The sequence below is a fragment of the Mytilus edulis genome, chromosome 1, assembly GCF_963676685.1.
Source record: "Mytilus edulis chromosome 1, xbMytEdul2.2, whole genome shotgun sequence".
In the NCBI taxonomy this organism is placed as follows: Eukaryota; Metazoa; Mollusca; class Bivalvia; order Mytilida; family Mytilidae; genus Mytilus; species Mytilus edulis.
In genome coordinates this window covers 44205581-44218048 of record NC_092344.1, presented here as the reverse complement: position 1 = coordinate 44218048, position 12468 = coordinate 44205581, and the positions used below count along the sequence as shown (strand labels likewise).

At 34.9% G+C, this 12468-nt stretch overlaps 4 protein-coding genes across 4 annotated transcripts in view; 3 read left to right on the top strand and 1 right to left on the bottom strand.

Annotated features, from left to right (window-relative positions):
- Positions 1-582: 582 nt before the first annotated feature.
- Positions 583-1320, top strand: LOC139517451 (testis-specific serine/threonine-protein kinase 3-like). Its single transcript, XM_071308540.1, has one exon. It carries the CDS (start codon positions 583-585, stop codon positions 1318-1320), a length of 738 nt encoding a protein of 245 aa, XP_071164641.1.
- A 1129-nt stretch (positions 1321-2449) lies between these two features.
- On the top strand, positions 2450-3187 carry LOC139517380 (testis-specific serine/threonine-protein kinase 3-like). Its single transcript, XM_071308399.1, has one exon. The coding sequence runs from the start codon at positions 2450-2452 to the stop codon at positions 3185-3187; it is 738 nt and encodes a 245-aa protein (XP_071164500.1).
- Positions 3188-4316: 1129 nt separating this feature from the next.
- On the top strand, positions 4317-5054 carry LOC139517311 (testis-specific serine/threonine-protein kinase 3-like). Its single transcript, XM_071308273.1, has one exon. It carries the CDS (start codon positions 4317-4319, stop codon positions 5052-5054), a length of 738 nt encoding a protein of 245 aa, XP_071164374.1.
- Positions 5055-8528: 3474 nt separating this feature from the next.
- LOC139512563 (dnaJ homolog subfamily C member 2-like) overlaps positions 8529-12468 on the bottom strand; it is a 29597-nt gene continuing 25657 nt past the window's right edge. The window contains exons 15-18 of the mRNA XM_071300282.1: positions 11411-11508; positions 10810-10929; positions 9950-10128; positions 8529-8827 (exon numbers count right to left, since the gene is read on the bottom strand). Coding sequence (XP_071156383.1) covers positions 8765-8827; positions 9950-10128; positions 10810-10929; positions 11411-11508 — 460 coding nt within the window. The 3' untranslated portion in view covers positions 8529-8764. The remainder of the gene's footprint in view (positions 8828-9949; positions 10129-10809; positions 10930-11410; positions 11509-12468) is intronic.

Genomic DNA, 12468 nt, shown 5'->3' with positions numbered 1-12468 from the left:
CTCTAACAATCCTCTAACTTTCTTTGTATTGAAGGTTTGAGAATCGGCTTTGTAACCGATTTCATGTGGTTACAGTAAACAAGAATTTATGGTCAGTCCATAGTTATATATTTTGTGGAATCGTGTTCTAATCCCAATAACTTAAATATATTGGTAACACATATCTTCTTTTAAAACGAAAATGATTTCATCGGTTTACATTTGGCTTGCTGTGGTAATTATTGCATACGACGAAACGGTAAACTGAACTGTATAATGACTTGTTGGGTTACGGCAAACCTTTATCGTAAAAGTTTATGGTTACGGTAAACACCACAGTTAAAAGGCAACACGGTAAACTTATAAGATAAATGCCCTAGTACAACCAAATACTTTGTTTACCGTTTGTAAGAGTAGTTACCATTAATGAAAAGGGGAGATTGTTCAATAATGTACTGTTTTATTGTGTAAGAAAGCCTTTATTTGAACTTTCCACCCTTGAGCATCAATTATTGGAACAGTCCGTAGCAGCCATATCACTATATAAGGCGTGAATTTCAGTATTTTGATACCTTTATTACACTAAATCCACGCCAATTTAAAATGGAATTTTTATTGAACAGTGGACTTTCAAACGTTGTAGCCCTAACTGAAGAAGTTTTCTCCGCCTCTAGCGAAGTATTCGGTAAAGTTGCAATTAAAAAAGTCCTCAAAACCTCTACTGAGTTTGAAGCTTTCCTCAGCCTCAAACACGAAAACATTGTCGAAGCCATTGAAATCATCGAAGCCGAAGAATTTGCCTTCGTTTTGATGGAATTCGCTGAATTCGGAGATGTTTTTGAATACATAATGAAAAACGGCCTCATGTCCGTTGAAGCCACCCTATCTGTCTTCTCTCAAGTTGTCAAAGCAGTCGAATACTGCCACTTAAACGGAATCGCCCACAATGACATTAAATTAGAAAACGTCTTGTTATCAAATGGATGTGTCAAACTGGCCGATTTTGGATTTGCCAAATCAACCGTTGTTGTTGCCGAATCTGAAGAATTTTGTGGAACCCTCCCATACGCTGCCCCCGAAGTTATTATGGGAATGGAACACAACACCATGAAAGCCGACATGTGGAGTATGGGAGTTATGCTCTACGTCATGCTCTTCGGAGCTTTCCCATTCTCCGATAGTGACGCAACCTCTATGGTCAAAGCTCAACTCTCAAACACCCTCTCTTTCCCCGAAAACACTAGCGACATCGTAAAATCCCTTGTCTCCTCTATGCTTGAACCCTCTGTTGAAAAACGTGCTGATGCCATCTCAGTCCGTCTTGCCTTGAGTCAGTTTTAGATACCCAAGCATCCTTGAAATCACAACAGGCTCCGTCGTAGGAGCTTGTTGCGATTTCAAGGATGCTTTTTTTTTGTCCATTCGATTGTTACGGTAAACCATGTAAACATTTTCCTTTAGCATACCTTTATCCGATACAATATAAGGGTACGGTAAACATAATTGTATCAATCAATTTTATATTCCATTCATCTTCCCATCTTCTTTGTTTCAACAAACTCATTCTATTTTCATTAATAGACTTACTGTGACGTGAATTAAAAATGGTTTCTTCCGAAAAACCTTGAATGCAGAGAAACAGAAAATTAGAAGGCGCAAGCTACGACTTCGTCTATTCATTAATTGTTATTCTAGTTTACCGTATCACCGCACAATCCCGTAACAAAGCAAGCTGTAGCTTATAAGGATAACATAAGATATTCTAATTGTGATAATGGGATTATGGGACTAATATATTGAGCGGTTACGGTAAACAAGAATGCATTTTAAAATTACAGCCGGAGGTTCATGGGTTTGGGGAGAAATGGAAAACAAGTTGACTATTATTCTCTAACAATCCTCTAACTTTCTTTGTATTGAAGGTTTGAGAATCGGCTTTGTAACCGATTTCATGTGGTTACAGTAAACAAGAATTTATGGTCAGTCCATAGTTATATATTTTATGGAATCGTGTTCTAATCCCAATAACTTAAATATATTGGTAACACATATCTTCTTTTAAAACGAAAATGATTTCATCGGTTTACATTTGGCTTGCTGTGGTAATTTTTGCATACGACGAAACGGTAAACTGAACTGTATAATGACTTGTTGGGTTACGGCAAACCTTTATCGTAAAAGTTTATGGTTACGGTAAACACCACAGTTAAAAGGCAACACGGTAAACTTATAAGATAAATGCCCTAGTACAACCAAATACTTTGTTTACCGTTTGTAAGAGTAGTTACCATTAATGAAAAGGGGAGATTGTTCAATAATGTACTGTTTTATTGTGTAAGAAAGCCTTTATTTGAACTTTCCACCCTTGAGCATCAATTATTGGAACAGTCCGTAGCAGCCATATCACTATATAAGGCGTGAATTTCAGTATTTTGATACCTTTATTACACTAAATCCACGCCAATTTAAAATGGAATTTTTATTGAACAGTGGACTTTCAAACGTTGTAGCCCTAACTGAAGAAGTTTTCTCCGCCTCTAGCGAAGTATTCGGTAAAGTTGCAATTAAAAAAGTCCTCAAAACCTCTACTGAGTTTGAAGCTTTCCTCAGCCTCAAACACGAAAACATTGTCGAAGCCATTGAAATCATCGAAGCCGAAGAATTTGCCTTCGTTTTGATGGAATTCGCTGAATTCGGAGATGTTTTTGAATACATAATGAAAAACGGCCTCATGTCCGTTGAAGCCACCCTATCTGTCTTCTCTCAAGTTGTCAAAGCAGTCGAATACTGCCACTTAAACGGAATCGCCCACAATGACATTAAATTAGAAAACGTCTTGTTATCAAATGGATGTGTCAAACTGGCCGATTTTGGATTTGCCAAATCAACCGTTGTTGTTGCCGAATCTGAAGAATTTTGTGGAACCCTCCCATACGCTGCCCCCGAAGTTATTATGGGAATGGAACACAACACCATGAAAGCCGACATGTGGAGTATGGGAGTTATGCTCTACGTCATGCTCTTCGGAGCTTTCCCATTCTCCGATAGTGACGCAACCTCTATGGTCAAAGCTCAACTCTCAAACACCCTCTCTTTCCCCGAAAACACTAGCGACATCGTAAAATCCCTTGTCTCCTCTATGCTTGAACCCTCTGTTGAAAAACGTGCTGATGCCATCTCAGTCCGTCTTGCCTTGAGTCAGTTTTAGATACCCAAGCATCCTTGAAATCACAACAGGCTCCGTCGTAGGAGCTTGTTGCGATTTCAAGGATGCTTTTTTTTTGTCCATTCGATTGTTACGGTAAACCATGTAAACATTTTCCTTTAGCATACCTTTATCCGATACAATATAAGGGTACGGTAAACATAATTGTATCAATCAATTTTATATTCCATTCATCTTCCCATCTTCTTTGTTTCAACAAACTCATTCTATTTTCATTAATAGACTTACTGTGACGTGAATTAAAAATGGTTTCTTCCGAAAAACCTTGAATGCAGAGAAACAGAAAATTAGAAGGCGCAAGCTACGACTTCGTCTATTCATTAATTGTTATTCTAGTTTACCGTATCACCGCACAATCCCGTAACAAAGCAAGCTGTAGCTTATAAGGATAACATAAGATATTCTAATTGTGATAATGGGATTATGGGACTAATATATTGAGCGGTTACGGTAAACAAGAATGCATTTTAAAATTACAGCCGGAGGTTCATGGGTTTGGGGAGAAATGGAAAACAAGTTGACTATTATTCTCTAACAATCCTCTAACTTTCTTTGTATTGAAGGTTTGAGAATCGGCTTTGTAACCGATTTCATGTGGTTACAGTAAACAAGAATTTATGGTCAGTCCATAGTTATATATTTTATGGAATCGTGTTCTAATCCCAATAACTTAAATATATTGGTAACACATATCTTCTTTTAAAACGAAAATGATTTCATCGGTTTACATTTGGCTTGCTGTGGTAATTTTTGCATACGACGAAACGGTAAACTGAACTGTATAATGACTTGTTGGGTTACGGCAAACCTTTATCGTAAAAGTTTATGGTTACGGTAAACACCACAGTTAAAAGGCAACACGGTAAACTTATAAGATAAATGCCCTAGTACAACCAAATACTTTGTTTACCGTTTGTAAGAGTAGTTACCATTAATGAAAAGGGGAGATTGTTCAATAATGTACTGTTTTATTGTGTAAGAAAGCCTTTATTTGAACTTTCCACCCTTGAGCATCAATTATTGGAACAGTCCGTAGCAGCCATATCACTATATAAGGCGTGAATTTCAGTATTTTGATACCTTTATTACACTAAATTCACGCCAATTTAAAATGGAATTTTTATTGAACAGTGGACTTTCAAACGTTGTAGCCCTAACTGAAGAAGTTTTCTCCGCCTCTAGCGAAGTATTCGGTAAAGTTGCAATTAAAAAAGTCCTCAAAACCTCTACTGAGTTTGAAGCTTTCCTCAGCCTCAAACACGAAAACATTGTCGAAGCCATTGAAATCATCGAAGCCGAAGAATTTGCCTTCGTTTTGATGGAATTCGCTGAATTCGGAGATGTTTTTGAATACATAATGAAAAACGGCCTCATGTCCGTTGAAGCCACCCTATCTGTCTTCTCTCAAGTTGTCAAAGCAGTCGAATACTGCCACTTAAACGGAATCGCCCACAATGACATTAAATTAGAAAACGTCTTGTTATCAAATGGATGTGTCAAACTGGCCGATTTTGGATTTGCCAAATCAACCGTTGTTGTTGCCGAATCTGAAGAATTTTGTGGAACCCTCCCATACGCTGCCCCCGAAGTTATTATGGGAATGGAACACAACACCATGAAAGCCGACATGTGGAGTATGGGAGTTATGCTCTACGTCATGCTCTTCGGAGCTTTCCCATTCTCCGATAGTGACGCAACCTCTATGGTCAAAGCTCAACTCTCAAACACCCTCTCTTTCCCCGAAAACACTAGCGACATCGTAAAATCCCTTGTCTCCTCTATGCTTGAACCCTCTGTTGAAAAACGTGCTGATGCCATCTCAGTCCGTCTTGCCTTGAGTCAGTTTTAGATACCCAAGCATCCTTGAAATCACAACAGGCTCCGTCGTAGGAGCTTGTTGCGATTTCAAGGATGCTTTTTTTTTGTCCATTCGATTGTTACGGTAAACCATGTAAACATTTTCCTTTAGCATACCTGTCAAGATTTTACAAATTTTACAATTAAAGATTTCTTCTTCAAACTTTTTAAATCTAAAATTAAATAGTTGACACAGCATAGGTTTCTGACACAGAATGAATGTGGTCTAATGAACTTAAAAGTTTGTTTTTGCCTTTTAGCAATTCACTATGCTGTTGAATATTAATCCTCTCAAAAAAATGTTTGAAGAAATTTTCTTTTTATTTATGAAATCTGAAATGAGAAAAATTTACCCCCCCCCCCTTTTTCACATCCCCGTTTCCCTTTTTTCCAAAACTGATATCAAGTCAAATTTCTAATGGAGTTTGCAACAATAACTACTCTTTTAAATACATCATAAAATATTAAAATGTAAAATAAAGTGCTTGTTATCACTGAATGGTAAAGATTGGTTGGTAGTAAAAGTGAATATACATTGTTTATTGTATAAAACAATAAAAAAAACTTCATCAGCAACATTTTATATTGGCAAATTTCCAATGAAGTTATTTACATAAAGTTATTGGCAAATAAAAATAGAAAATGACATCATAGTCATGTCTGGCAAATGTCCAACATACATTATCTAAAAACATTTTAGATAAGATAAGGAAAAACAGCTTCATCAGCAACATTTTATATTGGCAAATTTCCAATGAAGTTATTTACATAAAGTTATTGGCAAATAAAAATAGAAAATGACATCATAGTCATGTCTGGCAAATTTCCAACATATATTATCAACTACTATTCTATACAAAGAAAGATAACTCCAATTGAAAATTAATTGCTATTGCACAATATTGTGCAATTAGATATTTCTTGCTATTGTGCAATACTGTGCAATTGAAAATTTCTTGCTATTGCACAATACTTGATATGGAATCCTGATTTGGACCAACTTGAAAACTGGGCCCATAATCAAAAATCAAAGTACATATTTAGATAAAGCATATCAAATAAGCCCAAGAATTTAATTTTTGTTAAAATCAAACTTAGTTTAATTTTGGACCCTTTGGACCTTAATGTAGACCAATTTGAAAACTGGACCAAAAATTAAGAATCTACATACACAGTTAGATTTGGCATATCAAAGAACCCATTTATTCAATTTTTGATGAAATCAAACAAAGTTTAATTTTGGACCCCCATTTGGACCAACTTGAAAACTAGGCCAATAATTAAAAATCTAAGTACATTTTTAAATTCAGCATATCAAAGAACCCCAAGGATTCAATTTTTGTTAAAATCAAACTAAGTTTAATTTTGGACCCTTTGGATCTTAATGTAGACCAATTTGAAAACGGGACCAAAATTTAAGAATCTACATACATAGTTAGATTCGTCATATCAAAGAACCCCAATTATTCAATTTTTGATGAAATCACACAAAGTTCAATTTTGGACCCTTTGGGACCCTTATTCCTAAACTGTAAGGACCAAAACTCCCAAAATCAAACCCAACCTTCCTTTTATGGTCATAAACCTTGTGTTTAAATTTCATAGATTTCTATTTACTTATACTAAAGTTACGGTGCAAAAACCAAAAATAATGCTTATTTGGGCCCCTTTTTGGCCCCTAGTTCATAAACTGTTGTGACCTCAACTCCAAAAATCAATCCCAACCTTCCTTTTGTGGTCATAAACCTTGTCAGGCCCGTAGCCAGGAATTTCCAAAGGGGGGTTCGTTGGCCTCAAAAACTCGACTTTTACAGTCACAATTCGAACAGAACGTTGACTTTAACAGTCATTATTTGTTTTCAAGGGGGGGTTCGTCCGAACCCCCCGAACCCCCCCTGGCTACGGGTATGCTTGTGTTAAAATTTCATTGATTTCTATTTACTTAAACTAAAGTTATTGTGCGAAAACCAAGAATAATGCTTATTTTGGCCCTTTTTTGGCCCCTAATTCCTAAACTGTTGGAACCAAAACTCCCAAAATCAATCCCAACCTTTCTTTTGTGGTCATAAACCTTATGTCAAAATTTCATAGATTTCTATTTACTTAAACTAAAGTTATAGTGCGAAAACCAAGAAAATGCTTATTTGGGCCCTTTTTGGCCCCTAATTCCTAAAATGTTGGGACTAAAACTCCCAAAATCAATTCCAACCTTCCTTTTGTGGTCATAAACCTTGTGTTAAAATTTCACAGATTTCTATTCATTTTTACTAAAGTTAGAGTGCGAAAACTAAAAGTATTCGGACGACGACGACGCCAACGTGATAGCAATATACGACGAAAATTTTTTCAAATTTTGCGGTCGTATAAAAACGGCCTCATGTCCGTTGAAGCCACCCTATCTGTCTTCTCTCAAGTTGTCAAAGCAGTCGAATACTGCCACTTAAACGGAATCGCCCACAATGACATTAAATTAGAAAACGTCTTGTTATCAAATGGATGTGTCAAACTGGCCGATTTTGGATTTGCCAAATCAACCGTTGTTGTTGCCGAATCTGAAGAATTTTGTGGAACCCTCCCATACGCTGCCCCCGAAGTTATTATGGGAATGGAACACAACACCATGAAAGCCGACATGTGGAGTATGGGAGTTATGCTCTACGTCATGCTCTTCGGAGCTTTCCCATTCTCCGATAGTGACGCAACCTCTATGGTCAAAGCTCAACTCTCAAACACCCTCTCTTTTCACCCGAAAACACTAGCGACATCGTAAAATCCCTTGTCTCCTCTATGCTTGAACCCTCTGTTGAAAAACGTGCTGATGCCATCTCAGTCCGTCTTGCCTTGAGTCAGTTTTAGATACCCAAGCATCCTTGAAATCACAACAGGCTCCGTCGAAGGAGCTTGTTGCGATTTCAAGGATGCTTTTATTTTGTCCATTCGATTGTTACGGTAAACCATGTAAACATTTTCCTTTAGCATACCTTTATCCGATATATCAAATCTGTCAAAATTACACTTTACCTGCAGTTTATTGTCTATGACATCATGTTATAAAAAAATCAACTTTCAATCATATGGTACTTTTGAAAGCAGACAAAATAATTGTTGTAAGACTGCTGTTTACAGCTTCTACTTATCAATTCTAGTTTTTAAGATAATTCTGAAAATAATCGTAAAATAATTTAGGGCAATAAATCATATTAGGATTCATCAAATGGTTTCAGTCGTATTGGCATTTTTGTAGATCTTGTATTGATACTTCCAATTTTAAGAAACATATCACTTAACTGGTTAAAAAAAATTCAATCAAACTTTACCTGTATTTTATGCCCATGACATTAGGTTTAAATTATATTGAGATTAGGTTAGGTGAGACAGAAGGACCAATAAAGAGACTGACATGTGAACCACTATGTACCCCTAACTGAGTTCAGTAGGGGCATCAAACAAACACAGTAACAAGCTTAAGTAAATAACAGTTTAATATGTTAAGTATTTTTTGAAAAAATACAGGAATATTGTATTATCACATGACTATTTGACATGACATACATATTCTTAATCATTATACATGTAACTTTTTGTAATGAACATTTAACTGAATGGTCATAAACAATTGTACTGGAGTAATTTCAGATTTGTCAGTAGTCTATATATATATAATGTCCTTCTACAAGTTTTTTATCACGTTGTTTATTCTTCTCACTTCTTCTTGGCAGCTGCATCTTTTGCAGCTTTCTTGGCTCGTATAATTTCTACCAATTCCTGTAAAATATAGGCAAATTATAATACTGTTCAATGCTTTATTTTTGAGAAGTATAAATTGAGGGTGTATTGTTACAAAATAAGCCAAAAAAAGACCCCTTGGCAAAATTTCCCACTTGACATAACTAAAGGCTCTCAAGAGCCTGGGTCGCTCACCTGTATTTACCGATGCTTTAAAAATCATGCAAAATAAGGTTAAAATTATAATTAATAGAATTAGATAAATGGATAGTATTAGATACTATAATGATATCTAAAATAATAACAAATAAAATGCTTCGCTGAGTGCAGCCTGATACGACCACAGAGGCCGAACCCTGAACAGTTGGGGCAAATTTTGACACAATATTCAAGCTTGATACTGTCTGAATTTGGATTGTGATCAAATTTTAGACATAAAACAGGTTTCTGACAGAAAATAAATGGTCAAAAATCAAAGAAATATATTGTGCAATACTGTGCAGTTGGAAATTTCTTCTTGAAACTTTAAAAAAAAATTGGAAATTTAAAACAAACAAAAAATGAACCCCTTAATAAAATCCGCCCGCTTCCAAACTTTTTGAATCCCCCATTGAAACAATTACCCCCATACCCAATCACAGCCTCTCCTTTATTGCCTTTATTGACAGAAGTTATTGTCCTGAAAATAGATAAATCCTTGTTGGTCCTTTTTCAGCCCCTAATTCCTGCATGTTTAGGGCAATTACCCCCCCCCCCCCCAAACTCATTCCCAGCCTTTACTTTGTAATATGGAACCTTGTGGTACAATGTCAGAGACATCCATAAAATTACACACAAGTAATTGTCTGGAAACTACAAAAATGCTTATTTTTGGCCCTTAATTCCTCAACTGTTGGCACCATAACCTCCAAAATGAAACCCAACCTTCTACTTGTGGTATTGAACATTGTGGTACAATTTCAGGGCAATCGAAATACTTTTACACAAGTTATTATCTTGAAGTTAGAAAAATGCTTGATTTAGGCCCCTAATTCCCATACGGTTGGACCATCATGCATAAAATCATTCCCAACCTTCCTTTTGTGGTGTTGAACCTTCCATCTTGAACTGCCCAGTCCTTACATAATCATAACAATAACAATGTATCCTTCATAGTCATACCTTATATCTTTTCATACAATCTTTCTTACTCCTGGTGGGTAATGTCTCAGATATCTTTTCCCATCTATCCCCTACACTGGCAGGAAAGGTTTTTAAAGCTTGTTCTAAAATTTTCTGCTCCTCTGCTGTCCAAGGTGCTGGATTTGTCCCAGTTTCCCTTATTTGCTGCTCGTAAACCTCTACAAAAAAATACAATAAAACATGACAATGAAGAATATGTAGTGTGACAATTAAGTCATTTTAAACAAAAATAATTTAAAGAAAACTACAACACAACGCACATTTTACACGAATATTAAGCGATTTACCTTTCATTTTATGCAGAAGTAAATAATAAAGTTTCATCATTTACAAATTACAGAAGTTTTAATATACCTGAAAATTACTAATAATACCACAAAAATGTGGAATTGGCTGTTCAACAAATCTCACTTACGAGATCTGTCCTGGAAAAACACAATGGTCATACCACCATCTATAATTATTAAGGTGGTTAATCATAAAAATCATTCACCCTAATGATGCTCTCTTTTGTGACATAAATAGTCTGCAAAATAGACCTCAAACACAGAAGTAGCAAAGTGAAATTGCAAATAAATGAAGAGGCATGCAAGTGGAAGTATTGAAGTGAACAGTTTTTCATTAGAATCTCTTTTGATATCCAGAATATGAAGAGAAATAACTTGTTTATAGCATATGTAAATTTTTGTTGATTCCATGAATACTTCAGATTCAATAGACACTTACTTTCAAATAGTTCACTAGTAACTCAATCATTTGGTTGAGCCTCTTCTGTACTTTGGATTTGACCTATTTACTTTGTATTTCAGATATTTACTTTAGATTCAATAGACACTTACTTTCAAACCTTTCACTGGTAACTCCTTCCTTTGGTTGAGCTTCACATGTTACTTTGGATTTCTGCTGAGTCTCAAATTTTTCAAATGCTTTCTTGTCGGCCTCCATTTTCAGAACAAAATCTGGAAATTCAAAAGAACTTGAAAGTAAGTAAACAAACAATGATTTTCTGTTACATGCAAAAATTCTATTATCATAAATCTACAAAACTAAACATGGATTTCATCAAAACCAAATTTGTGATTTTTTTTTAGTTTGTTAGATTATGACATTGAAGATTAAATTAACAATTTAATTCTGTACAAAATTGGTAACATTATTGAAGCTTTATTCTTGATATTAATACTCTGTTTCTCTACATCCTCCTGATTGAACATGCATGAAATATTTGCCAGTGGATATTAAGCAACCAACAATCAACAATTGTTGAACAGTATAAACTTTAGACCTCCCTATTATTGTAAGGCCAAACATAAAATTTCTGTGTTTAGTTCTGTCACTCTACTATTGTCATCATATACCATAGAAACTTCTGTTTGCCTCACTACTATTGTTATTGAGTACAGTGAACAGATTACTTTAACAATGTTTATTAGAACTTACCATTTTTCTGTAAATCTTTAGCCTTTGCTAACACATCCTTAGCACCTTTGTTGCTATCTGTTATGTGCTGTTTGATGAATTTAGATATCACTTCCCATCTACAAAACATGAATAAAAAGAGTCTAAATATTGTTGAGAAACAGATCCCACCTCCCAATCCCATGCTATATAGTATTTTTCCACTCTACAAGCCTCTTATTCTAAATTTGAAAATCTATATGTCATCAGTGAAGAAATAGTGTGTGGAATCTATATATACATCAATCTCCTTAACCAAGAAACAGCTTGACAGAAAAACACATATTTGATTAATAGTATTTGACTAACACCAGTGTAAAGATTGTTGCCAATCTTTAATTTAAAAACAATATCTTTGGGTTTCTGGATATTAAATAATGACTAAACAACTTTTTAAAGTATCAGAGATTATTATTATCAATAATAACAAGAGGCTCTCAAGAGCCTGAATCGCTCACCTGAATTTTTTTGGTTTAATCTCTCATCAATGATTATTTTGGCTTTTCAATTTATTTAAATGTTCTTTGAATCGTCCTATTTTCTTCAAAAGCAAAAAAAAATCATTTTCTCCTATGTTCTATTTTAGCCATAGGAGCTATGTTTCTTGACATACAAGGAAATGAAATATAAAATTTATACTAGATACTCTGAAACTCTGAAACTCATTTAGCCTAAGTTTGGCTGAAATTGATACAGCAGTTTCATAAGAGAAGATTTTTTTAAAGTAAGTCAACATGGTGAACAAATTGTGAAAAAAGTCTTTAAAGGGCAATAACTCCTAAAGAGGTCAATTGACAATTTTGGTCAAATTGACTTATTTGTAGATCTTACTTTGCTGATCATATTTGCTGTTTACAGTTTATCGTTAAATTATCTATAATAATATTCAAGATAATGACCAAAAACTGCAAAATTTCCTTAAAATTACCAATTAAGTGGCAGCAACCCAACAATTGGATGTTTGATTCATCTGAAAATTTCAGGGCTGATAGATATTGACCTAATGAACATTTTTACTCCATGTCAGATTTGCTCTTAAT